Source organism: Colletes latitarsis, chromosome 6 (assembly GCF_051014445.1).
Source record: "Colletes latitarsis isolate SP2378_abdomen chromosome 6, iyColLati1, whole genome shotgun sequence".
NCBI classification, from domain to species: domain Eukaryota; kingdom Metazoa; phylum Arthropoda; class Insecta; order Hymenoptera; family Colletidae; genus Colletes; species Colletes latitarsis.
Window position 1 is genome coordinate 17,047,728 of NC_135139.1, and position 20,235 is coordinate 17,067,962.

Genomic DNA, 20,235 nt, shown 5'->3' on the forward strand with positions numbered 1-20,235 from the left:
GAGCCGACCAGCCGTGCGATTTTCGAAGTGAAAGTTCGACCAGGAATAAAGAGCCCTTTGTCTATCCTATTCGAGGGCAATTGCGATTCCAACGTGCCAGAAATGCCCAGAAAACGACACCACGGCTGGTATTTCTAATCGGCGGTTGATCATTGCTACAGTGTTCCCTCGTTAAATGCACATTTAGCGAAAGGGGACGACGTCTTTTGTGTTTCGCCGCGCACGTAAAAAGAGAGAAAGCAAACGACGAAGAGACACTGAGAATCAAAGCTCCGGTAACGCGATCTGGTGTCGAATATCCGCGCAATAAAGCCAACGACATGTTTTCATTCACATCTATCGTGGTGCAGAAACGAATTTCGGTCTTCGAGGCTCCGAGATTAAGAACATTCTTCAGAATTAGAACATATTCGAACACTCTGCTATCGACATGATCTATTACTCAAACAACGTGTTCATTAGATAAATAAGTATTCTTTCAAATTTTAGAATATTTCTGCTTGCAGCAGGAACGTTCTGAAGGAAATGATTATGATAGAAGGATCGAAGATAGCGACCTGCTATCATCTGGAAACCCTCTTAAGAGACAAGCTAAGTAAACGCGAGTGTAATCGAAAGACACCGTATCGGTGAGACGCGTTAACGCGGCGGTGGCCCGTAATGGTAAAATTCTGCGACAACGTTTCTTTCTCTCGAAGTCCAGATTAGGACATCCCTTTAGGAGCGGGTCGAATTCGTGGAATGTTGACCGTGTATCGCGGGTAACTCACCTCGTGCGCCTGGTCCTCGATACTCCTTAGAACCGCGAGATTGCGAATGGTCGCCCGTCGGGACTCGAACGACGATTCCAGCCTGGTGGCGGCGTTCCCGACCTCCTCCACCAATCTCCGTGCCCGTTTCACCGACAATCTGGAAAGATAAAAAGGAACCGTGATCGCGGCGGACCGTTAGGAATTCTTGTAGCCCCTTATCGCTAACGAAACATCGAACCCTAACTCGCGAGAGTCCTCGGAGCATAAGGCACGAGTGGGCGCTGACTAACACGCCGCGGACGTTATCTTCGCATTAAACTGTCCTTAGCCTAGCCGTGCGCCGCGAGAATGTACCCCGGGGAATACGTATGCATGCACGTATATTCGACGGTAAGTTACACACTACACGCACACACCTACAGGCCGTTTCATAATGTGTGGATGCTCGCCTCGGTGGCGGACGAAGGGCGGGAAAACAAAGGGAAAGCTCGTACCCGCGTGGTATTTCACGTTTTTAAGTTATGGGCATTTTGGGACCTTTGCAGAGGGGTATCAAGTACTATGAAACACACTGTATGATAGTTTTCGTGATATAGAAATAGAGCTACGGTCCAGTGGGGGAGGGAGGTGGCATAGAAATCCATAGATCTTTGAAAAAATATTGATGGAAGTGTGCTAAATTATCACATAGTGAGTGTATCGAAAGTCTTCTGTAATATTGAGGCATGTGAGCTAACAATTTCAACATCTTAAGTGGATTATTGCAAGTTTATATGTCAATGTAATTATTTGAAAATTTATGTAATCCTCTATTAGTTCTTTATTTTTTTAAGTGGATTTTCACTTACCAATTTGGTAGAAATCAACATTAAGTAAAACAATTCAGTTGAGATTGAGAGTCCACTTAAGGGTTAAGGATTTAAGGGAATTGTGGAACCGTTTTCTTCTTACGAATCGATGCAAAAAACGAGACAGTAGAGTAATGAGTTTCATTTTGAGAATATGGATAGAATAATTTTGTCTCATGAAAGCTAACTCAATGCTATTTTAACGAAAGAAGATCATTTTTTCTGACGAAATAATTTGAAGCTTGTACTGTCTAACCTAACGTGTTCGAGGTGCAAGAGCACGGACGCTCGTTCCTCCAAAATGGCGATCGCTTCCTCGGCGTCTCTGGACGTCCGTCTCAATGTGGGGTCCGTGAGGAGCCGACCGAGAGGCGTCAATGTGCTGGACAGGCTGCTGCATTCTTTCAGCTCCGACATCTCCAAAGCCAGTCTGCGTCCGGCTGCCTGCCATTCCGTCATGAGACCGTCGTACTCCTGCGGAAAAGAAAACTGTCAGATAGAAGCAAGATAGTTTGGGGCAACTTACACCAATCTTTAAACGCTGAAATTAAATTCAATGGAAATTTATTCCTTCCCTACTTCAACTAAATTCATAAATATAAATAGTGTGTGTAAACATTAAGAGTGATAAAAATTTTTGAAATGTGCCTATCTATTCTCAATTTAATACAAATTTGATTGATTGAACCAGGGAAATTTACAAACGAGGATTCCAGACTTCTTCACTAAGGAGTCAACTGTTTTCTGGTAGGAATTAATAAAATGGTGGCACAGACTTTTGAGCTGCAGTGTACGTCGTTGACACACGTACGCAGAATGCAGGATCGACACACCTAGCTGTCAGTCCGTTGGATTTGCTTATTATGATGCATTCTTAATCGGTCGAAAATTCCAATCGCATGGAGTCACTTTGCCGGGGAACGCAGGACTATCTTTACTCTGATTAATTGATGTCGACAGATAGTGGAGGATAATTAATTTCAATTCACGAAAATTATAATCTTCTTCTGTGACTGTAATTTCAATTCTACCTTTCCAACAGGACACGTTTTCGGAAAATATATTTTCTGCCTGCACGATGACTTGCTTCGTATTAACGCGGGTCACTAACCATGCGAATCAATAATGACTAAAACATTTTCGTCGAAACAATTGTCGTTGTTCATCCGTTCCAATGAAACGATAGACGTTCAGACATTGTAGCCTCTTTTCGAACGGTTTAATCGTAGATAAGACAAGCGAGAACGCGCGCGGAAGAATCTACAACGTCGATTGGATATCTGTTGACGTCTCAATTTCGCGGAATCATCCAACAGATTGATTGATCTCCCGATCAATCAACGCCCGCGGGCTGGTTGTTAGCTGACTTCTTCGATATCACTGTCGTAAAGTGGTTCGACAGTCGCGATAGCTCAAACTCCAGGCAACGAGCGTCGATCGTTCATAATTCTTCGAGGAACGCGCCTCTCTAGACTTCGATCGAAGTTCAGGTGTCCCGGTAAGCGATCTTAAAAGAAGCGACCCGATGATGTATCGTTGGGGGCAATTAGAAAAATCAATTAAACCCGCCCCTGGGGGGATGAAAAATTAACCTATGGAACCATTTGTTACCTCCTCTCGCTCGATCGATTTTTCTTTTCAGGGAACTTTACTGACTCTTTTATAGGTGTAAATATTTAACTTCGTGCTTGGGCGCTTAATCGATTATATTGTGGAATGATAATCAATTTTGGTGCATTTGAGATTTTTGTTTAACCAAGAATTTAAATAAAATTCTACTTGGGATTTTTAGCTTTTATGTACAGTGCTTGAATCAAGATATAAAATTAGGCGATTTACCCTGTGTATAAAATGGAAGGCACTCATTTTTCTTTATTATATCTAGTGTACAGATTATTAAATTATTTCCAAATTCTCCACTCGTAAAATTAAATATTTGCAACTATAATATCGAATAAAAACTAAGTTCTGTCTGTCATTAAGTGGGTTAACAATTTCCGGGGGGCACTGTTGCGCACAGGCGATCGACCCCGTGGCTCTGACGAGAGATTAACACACTTGGTAATCCTCTTTCGAGGATATAGCGCTTGTTTGCTTCCCCTAATGACGTCTCAAATAACGACTACTCCGCCAAACAATTTGCCAGCCGAGAAAGTTTGAAATTGTCGAACTCGGTCCCGTACGATACGCGTCGAGATAAATGCGCGCTATTCGAACACGCATAGTAAATCGTCGTTCTCGAGATACTTCGGGAAAGAGGTAGCCGCGTGGCGTCCGCAGGAGTCCTTACTTTCTGCCCAAGAATTTCATGCGCGCCGATGCAACAGCGACGCACTGTTGTTAATGCCTATCTCGCCGAACATCGCGACCTACCGTTATTTATAAACATTTTCCAACGTCGAACAGTACAATTTTCTCCTTGTAACGCTTTCCGATCGACTATCGGCAAGGCCGTGAGTAACTGTTGCCGAGTCACCTTGCCTTCGATCACCTTTGCTTATCGCCAGCGCGCCTGTTCAATGAATCGATAACGTTCGTCGTTCGAACCGTTTCCAGTTTACAATGGTTACGTGGGAACTGGACGAATTTTTTCAATCTTCCTTCATTTTTAACCCTAATTCCACCCGGGATCAGTTTAAGCAATCAAAGGGTCCATCAGTGAATTAATATACTCTACATCCAGGCATTTTCTTAGATAAATTGGGCCTTTTTTACAGTCGAAACGAAACAAAATTGTTAATTTTATAGCACGTAGAGTTTAGAGTCTTATAGTCTGCGTTATAGCTAATATTCTCGAAAATTTAGTAAACTGAATTTCATCTGGATCGAACGAAAATAATAAAAGCTACGTGTAAATCGCAAGCAAACACATTTTTGAAATAAATAAATTATAAATTATGAATTGGAATTAAGATGAAAGAAGATGTGAAACGAAACGAATAGACTGGATTTAAATCTTAGCCTGATCGACGTCGTAGCCAGGCCATATTTTGGCCTCAGATGTTAAGATATTCGATATTTTTTCTTCGACTCTATGTTCAAGTTTCGAATTCTGGTTAATTTTTAACGAATGTATGATTATTCATCTTTACCCGCCTGCATGATTACGGTCGCGATTCGAGAAAGTTACTGTATAGTTCCACAGAACTCAATCATCTGTATATCGGTTGATAAAGTACTATTTTCTTTCTTCTAGCTCCTCGTCGATAGCAACGTGTTCCTCAGGAATTGTTTAAAAAATAAACGCGAGGATATTCAGTCCCGTAAAAGCCATTTATCCGAACAGATCGATGATTAATTACCGAAGTCCTGACAAACTGGTATTCACGATAGCAGCGAAGGTGTTGCAAATAAAATACTAAAAAGCTCGGAAAAACTTCGTCTCAGAATCTCAAGTGAAACCTCGTCTCGCGCTTTCCAGTCAGTCTGTCCAGTGAAGTTTCATAATTCACACAACACCGACTGCCTTGGCATTTAATATTTCTACGAAGACCACCCACGCGTTGCTATAATTACAAAGAAAAATATGAACACATTTATAAGGGAAAGATGTATCGATCATTCACGGAGTGGCCATCTTCTTGCACGACTTTCGTCTGTCGTTGAATTGATTTATCCCATGTCTGTTCCATCAGAAATCAGTGTATACAAAAAAAACTTATCTACTGTCAATATGATTAAATTCTTAGAAAGCTGTGTTAAAAATTTTTAAACCAATGATACAAATTTTATTTTATACTCATTTCTGGACATAATTCCACTAAATATCTGTTTCAGACGCTTGTCAAATTCGAAGACCGTAGATTTAATTAACCCCGAATATCACGACGATCGATTTAAAGTAAAAATTAAAAAGAAATTCGACCACGAACACGAATACGGAAGGTTACGGTTTAAAAAAGAAGTATCATAAAATAATCGATTTCCGCGAACCGTCGAATGAGAATCCTTAACGCGATGTAAGATCCCGACGCCAGCGTTAACGTCGCTTTGATCCCGTGAAAAAAAAATTACGAGCACGACGAATCGCCATCGCGATACCGGCCCGAAGAAGACCGCCGTGACGCTTTTTCTTTAACGTGACCCATTAAAACGCCATTACCTGGTCCCTGCGGTTTGAGAACCTCGGATAAATTGGTAACATCGGTCAGTGCCACCGTCGCGGGATAAATTCCCCGACAATAATTGCACCTCGATTTCGAGAGGCGGTCCGACACAATTATTTCTCGACGGCCTGGCACCGGTAGTATTCATTTTTCACCGAACCTGCCGAATCACCGCAGTGACATTCAGTCAACCGGTCAGCGAGATTCCAGGTTCATCTTTCTCGCCGCGTCCTTTCAACAACCGGAGGCGCGATCGTTTTCGGAAGCAATTTGTCGCGACTTTCGATTCGGACCGATCGTTCGGACGCGACTTGCCTGCCACTGCGACTGCTCGCTCGTTAGGACTCAGCAGGGCCGAATCAAGATTTTTAAAGCCCACGACTAAGGGGAGGAGGGCATTGGAGGGATTGTTGATATTTTTTAAATGGAAATCGCGAACGAACTTTCCTTGGATTCGATCGAAATATCTGGGAAACATTTTTAATACGTTGACTTCCACGAATCGAAACTTTGTTTTTAAACTATTGGAAACTACTCAAAATTTGTAATTGAATTTATTTTTATAACCTCGTTAAAATTTGGGAGTTTTATATAATATTGGAAGTTAATTTTTGTAGCTTCTCAGTGAAAAATCCCGACACTCATATATGGTGGTCAATGTGTTAAAAAAATTCTCCAACAATAATCGAAACATCAAAATCCAAGCTTATGCTTTCCAAAACTGTAAAAGACTGCCCAAGATAATCTTTCTGATTAATAGCATAAATTTGTGAGGGAAGGTCATTTGTACCTTAAACATATATCAACCTCCATTAATTTTCTTCGTTCTACCATACGACGTTCCACGTAAAAATTGAAAAGTGAATTAAACAAACGCAAGCAACAATTTATGCAAGAGCTTCTCGAGGTAGGAAAGGATCGAAGTATCATGGGATATTCTGCTTTCGGACGAGCCTCGAAAGTTAAGTTGAATTCGAGAAGCGTCGTCGAGAAGGCCTGTCCCGTCGTCAAGGTCCAGAAAAATTGCGAACCGCGAAAAAATCGAGATTTACATTTACGTGGAGCGCATGAGGCTCGCGTAGCGTGCGTCGTAGGATCAAAAGGACGCAGGAAACGCTCGAGGACGTTGCAAACGCACCGAAACTTCAATTACCTTATAGAACGCGATCCAGTGCGTCAGCTCGTGGCTTTCTTCCCGCCTGGGAATGTGTTTGCTCAAAGCGTCTTCGTCGACGACCATCGTCTGCAAACAGAATTTAAAACGCTTTACGACGAAGAAACAAGGTGCTTGAGCGCTATGGGTTCAGAAAATCCACACAGTCGACAGTTTTCAGTATCAAAAGGAACGATTTCCTTTCTTCGCGATCGACGCTCGAACACAAAACGCGTCGCCATTCGGGCGTTGAACTCTCGACGAGTACTTTTAAAATACTATTTCATTTCTTAATTGCTATTATGTTATTTGTGATTCATTGAAAATAATTTGAAAATAATGTTTTGATAATGGAAAGTAGTTTAAGATTCTCCAAATAATTATTTTGATATAAAATAGTCGACCAAGTCCAATTATTCTTTATCAAATTTGCTTAGACGCCCTTGAATAATTAATGCGATTTTTTTCCTTTATATAGACTGCATTTAGATATCTCTAGATTTTATCTGACCCTGTTACTTTTTGCAAATTGATTTTAGTAATCATCTACATTTATTTGGTAAATCTTTTACCTACTATCTATCTAATGTAAATCAAATTACAGAAGTAGAACTAACCACCGTCTGAATTGTTACACAAATATAATAAAAAGAAAAAAATATGTTATATTTTGAAATCTTTAAATAGACGAATTTAAAAGTCTGTTAATGCTATTAAAATAATGAATTGATAACCATATATTATAAGTATTTCGTGGATTTTTGACAGCGAAACATGACTATACAGTAAATTATTCTCATTTCCAATTTAAATAAAATTCGAAGCTTCCAAAGAGGATAATAGTCGTTTCCTGTCGAAGGAGACGAAGCACTCGATGACGTTTAAGGATTTAATTGTTTGCAGCTTACCTTGACGCAGCTCAAAGGTAACTGGGAGTCGGTGGGGCCATCGACGACCGAGGTCTGCAGGAGTAGCGCTCGTGTAACGTTGATTCGGTCCTGCAACGACAAACATCGCCTTTGTACTCGATACACAATCGACGCTTTCGCGCGTTTCGATTGCTCTTACGTAAACGTGCTACGAAATTATGCAACGAGAGCGAACGGTTTACCTGCAAAAGGGCCAGAACCTTGTCCAAGAACTCCAAACGCTCAGGGGAGTCCCCTCGAACCAGAAGGGTGAATCCGTTCTTTGCGCTGTCGGGGCTGAAATCAGAGGGAATCGGTGGTGAGTTTGGTGAGGGGAACACGACCATTCGAATAATTTACTCGACGAACAACCTAAGGCTACGAATCCCCATACATCCACATACTCGATGAAATTAACGTGTAATAACGGTATAATCAGCAAACTATTCCGTTTCTCAGGTTAAAATGAATGGACCTGGAAGATCGTGTCTGTAATTTGAGTTATAATGTTAAATACCATTATACTATCATTCGAAATATTTTATCGAGGCATTCGAGCACCGAAAAAATTCGTCGAGCCTCGGGGTTTCGACGACGAATTATTTCTGACAGGCGTCGAAACGTTTCTCGCGCGGCGCGGATAAATTATCGAGACATTCCGTGCATACACGTGAGTCACCGTGATACGGTAGTCCGACGCTTGACAAGATCTCCCACGTGAAGCCGTGTGTCGCCGCGATTTCTCCTCCGAGTCATGCACGGAGTGAAACGAGTCGTCCGTTGTGTCGACACGTTCGCGAACCGATTATGCGCGCTCGTGGATGCGCTGCCATTAAGGGCGCTGAATCGTTTTGCTTTGACCTTCGGGATGGATAATTGAATTACGTTTCCCGGTAGACTCGCCAGCGAGAGTGTCTTGCAGTTACCGATGCTCTGTTTTTGCTGGAACGATCCTCGAATTGTCAAAATGTGGAGTGATACGAAAATATAACCCGAAAAAAGTGGTTCGTCGATCATCCCCAGTAGATATACTTCCCCAAATAATTGGACCTTCTGTTTAGATAAATAGATTGAATAATACAGTGGTGATTCGTAAAATGATCACACGTGATTCGTAAATTGAACAAACTGCATTCATAATCTGAGCGACTCTTGGTGTTGAATGAAATATGTACATGACAGTCTCCGAACGATGATCAATTTAAGAATCATTACAGTATTATGAATTTGAAAATTATTAGCGAGGGCAGTAATTTGATAAAGTCTGGCGAGTACACTTTTTATTTGGTCAAACAGTAAAAATAACGAGTGTGAATATATTTTATTAACCCCTCGTCTCACGAAAACTGACATAGATCAATTTTCACTACATTTCCCAATTTATTCCCAAACATTGTATCTAAAGTTTACACAGAATTTGTTTAAAAATGATAGTTGTTCTGAATTTTAATTTAAATATAAGTGCATATCGCATCATTGAATGTTATAAATATTCGGAATAACGCGATGTGGCGGTATCATCGAAGGAATTAAGTTACGCGAACGGTGTCACGTAACCCTAACTCCATCTTTCAATTTAGCGATCACGGAGACGTAGGAAGAACGTTTTACTCGGTGGAAGAAGGATCGTAAAAGAGTATTGAATACAGGAAAAGCGTATCACGATCCGCATTCAGTTATGACACGTGGGTGGTTCGCGTAAGTATCCTGCGTTTCTCACGCGGCTCCAGTGACACCCTTCTCTCTCGTCCCCTCAATCCCTTTCATACATACAGCAATCATGCTTCCACTTCACAGTGGCGTATCCACTGGTCACAATACCACTCTTTGTACGCGTGCTTGCGACTGCTTTAATCCGTTTCGTGCTCCCATGTCTCTCAAAATGTACTTATTCTTCCACGTCTGTTTACTTTCTCCGATGCCAAACAAAAATCCTGCGTCCATCGTCCCGACTCCATATATTACTTTCATTTGTTTTATAGTAATCAACGAAAGGAATAATTGATTAAGATTATTGAAAATTCATCTATGTTACAATAGCGAAGAATAATTTTGAAAAGATTCTATTTGTGTTAGTTTTTTTTTTATTTATTTTTTTAATTATTATTTTTAAGACAAGGTTAGATCCACAGATATGTCTTTAACATAAGTATGACAGATGCCAAATATTGAAATAATCAAAACACTCAGAAACCTCGTATAGAATAGAAAATTGTGAAACTTGGGGCACAGTTAACTTTCAAAAAACAAGATTACCTTAATGTAACGCGTTACAAGAAGATCACAAGGCAAATCCAATTATTCCCTAGACCCCGGTGAAACCTTTCACCCTCCGCGCAACGTCTTTCAGAAAACGTTCCAGACCTAAATAAGCTCCAACTAAAACTGAAACTTCGAGAGGTCTAAAGCTGAAACAGCGGCTAGCATACTTGCTGGAACAAATGTGCAAGATGCAATAATAACTCCAAAGTATTGAAAGATGTAATTCAACGAGCATTTTAAAGCACTGAGAGGGTGAAATTAATATTTTCACATGTCGTATGACCAACCAAACTAAATATTTAAAATTCATGTTATATAAAAAATTAATATAGTATATATTAACAACCACCGTTGTAGAGTCTATTTAAATTTATCGTGGCCTACAATTTAAGCCTAGTTTCATAGAACAATTTATATTATATAAATTGAATATGGTATATATTAACCACCGTTGTAGAATCTATTTAAATTCATCGTGGCCTACATTTTAAACCTGGTTGCATAAAAAAAAATGCTCGTATTGTTCTCGTTGGAGCAGAAGTGGAGGCCCCAGTTGTTAGAATCACCCTGTACTCGTTCCGCGTACGTATAAAATTGGCATTCGCGCGAGACCCCGGTGATTTTCTCGAAACGAGCCGCGAGTACGGCGAAAGAGTCGTTCTCAATTAACCCCGTGGCTCTTCGCGTAACCCGTCGAACGAACCGCCGTAACCCTGACGCGCGGGATTTACAATTCGATCGTAACTGTCGGCCGTCGGCGGTTCGCTACGCCACTGCCCACTCCCGAAGAAGAAACTCATGCATTAGCAGCATTGTAAAGCTACAGCCTGGTGGAAGCGACGCGTTCGGTATCGCGACAGCTCATCGTGTGTATACCTAAAACCACAGCCGCGACCTGGGTGGGCAAAGGTTGTCGAGCAAAGACCTCGTCACGACCAGCCGTTCCCCAAGACCGAACGTCTGCCGAGGATCGACGTCCTCCTTCCGCGTCACTCTCCTTCCCCTCTCACAGCTGCGTGGATTTCTTTATCTACAAACTAACGTTTGCAATATGCAAAAACTGAATTAAAAGCTAAATCTTAGAGGAAATAGATGCCACTTAACAGTTTGACTCCTGATAGGATGACACTTTGTCTTGAAAGTACCTGAGAATTACTTGAAACGAATCAAAATATTTATGTGGTCATAAATTTATCAAAATTATACATCCTCGATAATTTAGACTGGCTTCAGAATTCAAATAAATTAGATAATCGTAACCTTGGTTTTCAGGATATTATTCAATACCATTCGAGAGGTAAATTGTGAAGATCGTTTTAGATTTATAATTCCTGCTGAAGAACGTTCAAAAGACCACCAGACGTCATAAATAACGTCGAACATTATTATACCTCCAACCCATACCAAGTGATAGTCGAACAGCAAAAAAGTAATATTATTTTCTTATATCAAAATTTAATCCCGGTTCGATCCATATATTCCTTCCTTCCATAGCTTTGTTCTTCCTATCATTTAACCAAACTAGTTTTTTAAATAATAAATTATACACGGTGTATCATTTTGTATAATTCTGTCGTAAACTACGAATGTACTTGTGTTCAACCAATTTAGGGGTTGTTTTCTAGAAACCCCAGACGTGCTTCGATTAATTATGGCTCCCGTACGTAAGGATAGTTCGTCCTGGCTGGTCGCTGAGAAGGATTGACGGTCATCCTTGAATCTACATACGGTCCGGTCGCGCTTCCACATTTATTTTCTATGATAATACGCATTTGCATGAACATTCGCGATCCCAGCGATCAAATTCTCAAACGTCAAAGTACCGCGGAGCCTCGGGTGGACGCGCGCTCCTATCGCCATCCGCGGTTATCGTTTCGTGCACGTAACTCACCTTTGATAAGAATGCCGCTTATGCAACTTGCTCGTCTGAATTCCTCATTTAAAATTCTGATACGAGGCATTCATGCGCCGTTGACACGACGACTGTCAAGCAAAACGTTGTACCAGCCTCTTAATATACCCACCGCGCCTGATCAGCATACAAATCTTACCATTGAAATTGCAGATGTCCTAATAAGAAGAGGCAGAACTTTATGCGACTGCCGCTTACTTTATTCATGTAGAGATTACGCACACAGAGGCACGAGCTTGGAACGCACGCGAAATTAGAGATGGCTCCGTGAAGCACTCCCACACATTTTTGTAAATAACGAGCCAACGTTTTGGAAGAGTTGGAAAATACGCATTGGAAGTCAAAATATAATGATTCGAAATTATTATTTTCGACTGAGAATCGTGTGTTTAATAGGAGTCGTGTCGTACAATAACAATAGACTTGAAGTCTATGAACTGCTTCAATGTTTGTACGTAAAATTATTTTTGTTTGAGTATATCAGAGTCGTTGGTTGTGTTTTCATTGAATTCAGATCATTTGGAGACATCGATAAACCAGAAATAAATAAAGTGCTTGATAACTGACCAGAAGGAAATAAGGAAAACAGAAAACTAAAAGAAAGTTAAAAATCTTTCGTACTAGATACTAAAGCTACATGTACTAAAGCCAAATAAGAAAAATATAAGGCGAAACTATGATGAATTAATGCAAGTACCTTCCTAAGAATTTTCATTTAGGTAAAAATTATATGTAATTAAGTGACGAGCCTGCTGACACTCGGGTTTCCGTACGCTGTCATTCAACTGTCAAGGGGCGAAAACGCTAACGTTTCACGCGATCGTTCCACCCCTTCCCCCGATAACAACCGCATAATTGGCATCGATACTCCTTTCCATGCTAATGGACCATTGTCTAGCCACCATCGGCGGCAAATTTCTCTCCTCTTCGAAGATGCATCGCACACGCTTATTTGCATGCGTTCAATGGCGATCTAGCAATTATAAAACCGTCAACACGACCTCCGGGATACGCATCCTGCACACGCAATGCAGCAGCTCGTTCGAAGGACTCTTTCCATGCAATTTGAGGTAATTGCATCAGAAGTCAACCGTGCATCACGAGTGGACAGTTTCCGACAAAAATTACTAATAAAATACAGACTCGAGACCTGTCTTGCCACAGGAAAAATTCATTATACAAACAAATAGAAGCTCACGTTTTTAATCACTTGAAAAGTTGATGCTGCGAATTAAGATGTCTGACTTAATTCTACCCTTCAATCTTTCATTCTCAAAATTAATAAGTTTATGAAGACGTCCTTTTTACTTGTAACAGAAAGAAGCTGCTGAAAATTTTATTTTTATTCTTTTAAACGTGTCTACTTTAATCGTCCGTTTATCGAATTACCTAAGAGACGCGAAGAGTTGAAATCTTTATTCGAGCGTGGCGAAACGTTTCGTCGAGAGTAAGCTCGCGCGAAACGGCGCTAAGAACCCGAAGACCCATATTCCTAATAATGTTCTAATAGCTTTAGTAGCACTCTAACGACTGGACGCGAGGCTACTCGCGCGCGAAGCTTTAATGGCGTTAATCGGCTTCCGACGAAACGCGTTGCGCGCGAAAGAAAAAAGTGGAACGAAGCGAAGAGGAACGTCTTCCGTGAACGGATTTTGCGTACGAACCTCTCGCCGCCAACTGCCGCTGCATCGATTAGGAAACATGGAGGCAGAAATCGCGGAACAACGGAGGAATCGGGAAGCTCGGTTGCATCGAATAGTCTCCTGGTCGAATAACGTTGGAGAAAGGTAACGCCGTAATGGAGGCCGTCAGCGTACATTCATCTTGGGAGAGCTACTTTTAGTACTAGAATGGATCACAGTTGGTTAGGCTTCTGTAAAATTTATGCTTTCTATGCGATGTCTATCATGTTCTTGTTAACCTCTCGATGGAAAGTTTTACTGTATTGTTATTCGTTCACGATTGTTTCGATCGTTCTGTCCGCGATAATGCTAACTTTAATTAGTACATTGGAACGACATTGAAATTTTAATTCAGATATTCAGGCGTTCGTGATAGGGAAATTTGTATAGAAATAATATTATTGCTGCATAAATTTGTATAACATTGGTTGGGAAGATTTTCATAGCTACTCTAGTAAATAGCAATCTTGATAGAATTGAAACATACTGTCAGTTGTTGAGATACTGTCACGGAAAACGCTAAACACGTCGATTTTTTCAGTGTCTGCGTACGTAATAGAGATAATGTCAATCTCAACTGCACAATCATACAGTGTCTTAAATCCAGTGAGCGCTTCAGACTGTCATAACAGAAGTACAGGCTAACTTCCTTCTCGACGATTGGCCTAATTATATCGAGTTATCAAAACAAAGTTAAAGTACATGTTTAATTTCAAATTTATAATCACCTCCAATAATTCGAACAAACTCAGTCGATCAATTTTGCTCCGAAAATCAAATTTATTTATTTTTAATCGCGAATCATTTCTAAACGTCTCGATAAAAAATCTACCCTTCTTGCAAAAATAAAACACCCCTGACAATTGCGTGGACGGAAGATCGTCGAGGAGCTCCAGGTGTTGAGAATCGAGGGGAAGAAATCCATCGTCCGAGACTGAAGAAGAGGGGGGACGGGGAAAACAAGAGAACAGGAGGAAAAGAGAGGCTCTGGAGGCAGATACGATCTCGGAAGTGGGTCGACAAACTGGAGTTCCAGATCTTGGTCCCGGGGGGAAAAGCGAGATAGCACCGAGGGACGTTTCGCCGAACCCGTTACCGTTACCGTCGATCGCGCGAGGGTGGCTGAGAGGGGCGGGGCGGGGGCCTCGATCGCGCCGGAGTGGGGATTAGGGCCCGCGGGGCCAGGGTAAAAGGATTGATGCACTTCCATAACTCATGCAGAAACGCGGTCAGGTGCACAACTGGATCAACCAGAGATCCCCCGCGATCCTATCGTCCTGCGATCTGCGTCGTGACTCCCTCTCGCGCGATACGCGATACGCGATGAGGTTGCTCGGCTGCCAGGATAGCCAGAGCTCGTCTCATTGCTGCAGACTAATTGTTATCTGAGAATGCTGTGAATTAAAAGACTCCGGTTAAATTCACTGCGTGAAACATTTCTTAACTGTTGTCGATTGGTAAAATAAAAAGTGGTTATTTACGAAGCAGAGGAATCGCGAAAACGCAAAGTCAAAAGGAAAGTACTGTGTGTCCGCGAAAAGTTGACTAGTGAGGCGGTGCAGGGGAGAGGGGAGTACTTCGATTGCTCCACCTGTCGTCGTTTTGGCCAATGACGACAATACTCTGAACTAAAGTGGAGATCGAGACACCAATCAGATTCGTATTCCTTTCACTTGCCAACTTCTCGCGTTCACACAATATCGTAGAGAGACGACTCGATGGTTAAGATGATTGTAGCGTTATAGCGATGCCTGATTGACGTTAACATTGACGTAAGCTCAGAATATTAATCACGAATAGAGTAAAAATATATCTCTCGCAAATATGATATCCTACTACTACTGGAGTGGGTATGTAAACACTCTATGTCTTCTTCTCGTGAGAGAACAATGCATCAGTAACGATGAAATTTTATAATTCTCGTTTCACTTATTTCTTATTTTAATTTCTATAAAACTGTATACTCGAAAACACCTATAAAACGTAACGTGAAACGATAGATATGTTCTTCCAAGATTTCCTAACTCTCTGTATTCGTCCCTGGGAATGATCCCAGTTGTCCACGGGTGTCGACATTCATAAATTTGTATCCCCGAAAATTGAATACTGTAAACCGGTCGCGCGAAACGCGGCTCAAATCGAACGCGTTTTTAATCGGTCGATAAACCAGTCGCGGCGACCCGTTCGTCAGCGGGCGGCATAAATCGTTCGGTCCGATTCACAAAGGGCGACCAGTTCCCGCGTCCGCACAAAAGCGACGCGGTTAACCCGACGTCCGCGAGAGCAACTCTCGCTGAAATCTGGATACACGGGGCGCGCGGGACCGTTATCGTGCGTTCGCGATCGTCTGCCATAATTCGCCGCGTTGTCTTTCGGTGGGCCGTGAAACATTCACCCTGATCGGAATCGGCCTCGCTCGATCTGTGCCCGCGCGTGCTAGCACCGGGCGGTGCGTATGTTCGGGAAACAGACTGAGCCGTGTGTTCCGGGACTTTCGCCATTTCACCTTCAATCCCCCGCGAAATCGAGGCGTGCTCCGCCGTTGGCACGACACGATTTTTCAGCCGCCGGACGCGACAGGTTCTGCCGGATCCAGGAAGCGGCCGTTCCGAGTGAAAATCCTCGACCTTGGGGTCCCATAAATCTCGACAACCGGTAATTAACGAATACGAGAATCTTCATATCGAAAAAATACCATTCGCGGTAATTATTCTTCGTTCGTGTCGTTTTGGAATCCGTTTACTACGGTTTTCATTTCGCCTCGTACTCCATCTTTTTTCAAACAGAGACGGGCAAAATTTTGGTCCGATAATAGGTAATAGATGAAAGGCCTGAGCTTCTTTTTCATGTAGTATTTTTTTTTGCGCGATTTATATTCTGCAGAGTCGCGTTACTGCAATGATTCTTAAAATGAACTCCTGACGTGACTCGTGAATCGAATGTTTCAACTGGTAGGATACTCTTTAGAGCCAATGGAACGTGAAAGATGATATTTGAAAAGCGATACAGTAATGATTCTTAAAATGAACTCCTGACGTGATTCGTAAGTTGAACATCTCTGTTTTTCTCCACTATGGGGCTATCGACGAAGAGCAAAGATACACTAATTTCTTCAATATACTGTACAGTACAGTTTGTTTTCTTTTTATAATAAATTGAGAAATAACGAGGTTCTGCCATAATAACAATGATACGTCTGGAAGCGTTAAGAGGCAGAGACCGGCAAAATGTCGGGAAACGCGCGATGGCGTCAGGATGGGGCTGGAATGCGTGTGAAAATTCAGTTTCGCGTCGGAGATCTCGGTGTTTTGTTGTTCGTGGCGGCCAGGCGAATAAATAATCCGCGGCGGCAGTCTCTATCCGCGAATAATCTGCCACCGATAGACCGACCAGCCGCTATGTCAACGTCGGTTTCGCGCTTTCCCACTGCGCGAGCCCCGTCGGTTGGAAGAGATATCTTAAAAAGAGAGAGAAAAAAAAGGAGAAAAGACAGAGAAAAAAATGCTAATGAATCCCGCGTAACCGGTACGCTGATTTATGGCGATCGTGTTCCGCTCAGAGGATCATTATGACACTGTTAGGCTCTCGTCGGCGGATTCCGAAGTGGCTCGCGTGCGCGCTTAGCTTTCTTCCACGCTACTGGAAAATATCGACGTGCCTGTAATAATGGATGCATAATGACCAGAATGTTTCGCAACCTCGCGACCTTCCGCGTGCCCGTTTCGGGGATGCTGCAGCGTTTCGCGACGACGATTGTTTCGAGGAATTATGGGAAATCCTCGACGCGAGATCCTCCCCGTTATTCGATCATTCAATTTCCATTTTTGCGAAAATCGTTACTTATTATACGGAAAATTGAATGTATCTAGGCGTCGAAACTCCTCCGTGAAACACGAGCGTTTCAAACTTTCAGTCAGCGACATGAAATATTTATGCGACGACGTGCTCCAGACTTGTAATTTAAAATTTCGCGGAGAATTTGTTTCGCCGTAACGACTGTTTCCAGGCGCCATGGGAAAGCATCGTCGAAAAGATTCAATTAAGATCCCGTGCGACTCATATTTATGAAATGTTTCTCATGTACGAGATACAAAACGCGAAGAAACGTTACGCATCGTGGCTCGGAATTTCATTTCCTCCTGAGACGATTGTCCCGATGAAAACAGGATCCGTCGTGATCGTTTTTTTCGCGTAATTCCGTTTCATGAATTCCGAATTTCTCTACGAGCGCTCCGGAAACATGGTTTTCAAACGTATACTATTCAATTTTGTTTAAATTTCTTCGTAAAAGGAATGGACACGAAAAATATAGATTTGTTTTATGAATACCTCGTGAATGTAAAAATGTGTTTAATTTTTCAGACTTGATGACGAGTAGAGTGGCCTCGTAATTGTGAAACTTGCAAGCAAGGAGTTAAGGAACCAGATATTTCATGGTAGTCTAACAGTGTACGTTCGAAATTTTAACGCGTGCAAGAATTTTGCATATCCTTGGCCCGCAGCCAATGAAAATCACCCGATCGCAATTATATCCTCGAGGAATATTTACCACGCGCCATCGTCGATCGCGGTGAAACTCGACGAAATTGGCTCGAGAGCCGAAGCCACGGGTATCGCGACTGAATCGCGAAACTTTCCGGCTGCTTTTCCCCTCCCCTTTTCCCTCTAACGCACGCGGAAACCGCCTCGAAGATTCCGTAAGATAGAACGAGACGTTTCTCGAGAGGAGCCCGGAGCGGAATATGCTCGATCCGAGGATCCTCTCTCCTCTCGATCCCGAGCTTCCTCTCGTTCGTTTCAGGAGGCCTCGTTGGCTATGGCGGACGGTTGCACGGGGCACCATAAAGCCGCGCGATGAACGATACCGCAATAGGCTGCCGTGGCTATCGCGCGTGATATGTTTTATGAGTCGTAGAGCATACCGATGCTGTTAAACGAGCGAACCGAGGACGTCGCGGAGAGTCCCCGTCGACCATCGACTGCATCCTTTCGCATCGCCTTTCGAGTCCTCAGCCTCGCTGTCGATCGACGGAGGCTTCCCCGACGCTATAAAACTCCTCACGGCGATTTCGAACGAGAAAAACACGCGTTCTGGGCGTTCGCCAGCTCCCGAGGACGTTGATTCTCGTTTGGGAATATTAACCCTTTGCATTCGTATTTATATTTGAGAATTAATCAACTCGGAATTTTCTTTCGTATGCGATCGAAATGAAGACATTTTTATGGGAACATGTTACAATTTAATTTGTTGATTTAGTAGACAAAATTGGAAAGATACACGAATTTTATTTGCATCTCACCCTCCTCTTGAACAGTGAAAATCTATATAATATGTGTATATAAATTTTGATTTTTCAAAATGTTTAAAAGATGAATAAAACTAATTTTTAAATTGAGAGGGACACATAAGACACACAGGGGTACAACGGGCGATTTTTTCGTGTAAATTCTTTTTTTCATGGATTAATGAAGAAAATGGGAAACTGTAAGCAACATGGTTCGAAGGAAATTCAAATTAATGATATCAATAGTTTTCAGTTGATAGAAATCGTAAAAGTAACACAGATATCAGTCTGGTAATTTCAATTCGTGGAAGGTCATGATTATTCGATACAAGGCGCTAAAATATTCGGAATCGGTTTGTTATTTATAGATAAGCAATGTTACGATTTTTTTTTATGGAGAAATGAACTAAGGAATTTGTTTGTTTAGAGAAAATAAGACATTGGAGTACCAGTACCTTACATTTATATAAGTAGCGTTAAAGTTCACCGGTTAAATTCGCCCACGCTAGTTTATAGACAAAGGAATCAGCATATCTTCACGGGTGCAATCGTATTGGTTACGCAGTTGTCACGCATGTAAACTTGCATTGGTCACACTTTCCAGACCACGGTAGCAAACGAGTACAGTGAAATGATTTTTCTTCAAGCGACTCACTTTCCAGAGAATTTATACATATTCATTGTAACATTTTAACTGAATTCTCGAGTCTATTGCCCTAGTCTGATAATTTAACGGTGAGTTTACCGGCGAAATCAAGATGGAACACGCTTTTATCGACTCTTTGTATCTTTAAAAAACAGTCCAACGAAACAAAATGTGTAAAAATTTCAATTCAATTTTCTATTTCTATCAAGATAAATTTTTTACACGTGTATTATGCACAAAATATTAAGAAAATTTAAGAATTAGAAAGTTTGAGAAACTCTGATATTTATTTATCTCCTTTGTAATGGATTTCCAATTGTTCAGTGATAGAAACATGTATCTGACAATTTTTAAGATAGAAATTCTGAAATTTCAACATTTACTAAAAAATCTCCTGCTCCCTGGGAGATTTCAATGCATGGTAATTTCCCTGGTCTCTTTGGACTTCATTAAAGGAGTTTCAACGAGTATCTACATCAATTTTGACAAAACTTTATACGAAACCAATATAAGAACAATGTTAACCCCTTGACGTACGATTTAATGTAATTATTCAAACGTATACTATTTAATTTTGTTCAAATTTGTTCATACAAGGAGTGGCCACGAGAAAGAATAGATTTGTTTTACGAATAACTCGTGGAAGTCGACGCGCTTTTCGGTGGGCGTGATTTTCGACGT

General features: G+C 41.7%; 1 protein-coding gene across 5 annotated transcripts in view; it reads right to left on the minus strand.

Moving 5' to 3' along the window:
* LOC143342924 (uncharacterized) overlaps window positions 1-20,235 on the minus strand; it is a 432,164-nt gene that overhangs the window by 122,707 nt on the left and 289,222 nt on the right. For all 5 annotated transcript variants that reach the window (XM_076767255.1, XM_076767256.1, XM_076767254.1 and 2 more), the window contains exons 8-12: window positions 7,971-8,064; window positions 7,768-7,857; window positions 6,860-6,949; window positions 1,857-2,074; window positions 771-909 (exon numbers count right to left, since the gene is read on the minus strand). In XM_076767255.1, the coding sequence (XP_076623370.1) occupies window positions 771-909; window positions 1,857-2,074; window positions 6,860-6,949; window positions 7,768-7,857; window positions 7,971-8,064 (631 nt within the window). The remainder of the gene's footprint in view (window positions 1-770; window positions 910-1,856; window positions 2,075-6,859; window positions 6,950-7,767; window positions 7,858-7,970; window positions 8,065-20,235) is intronic.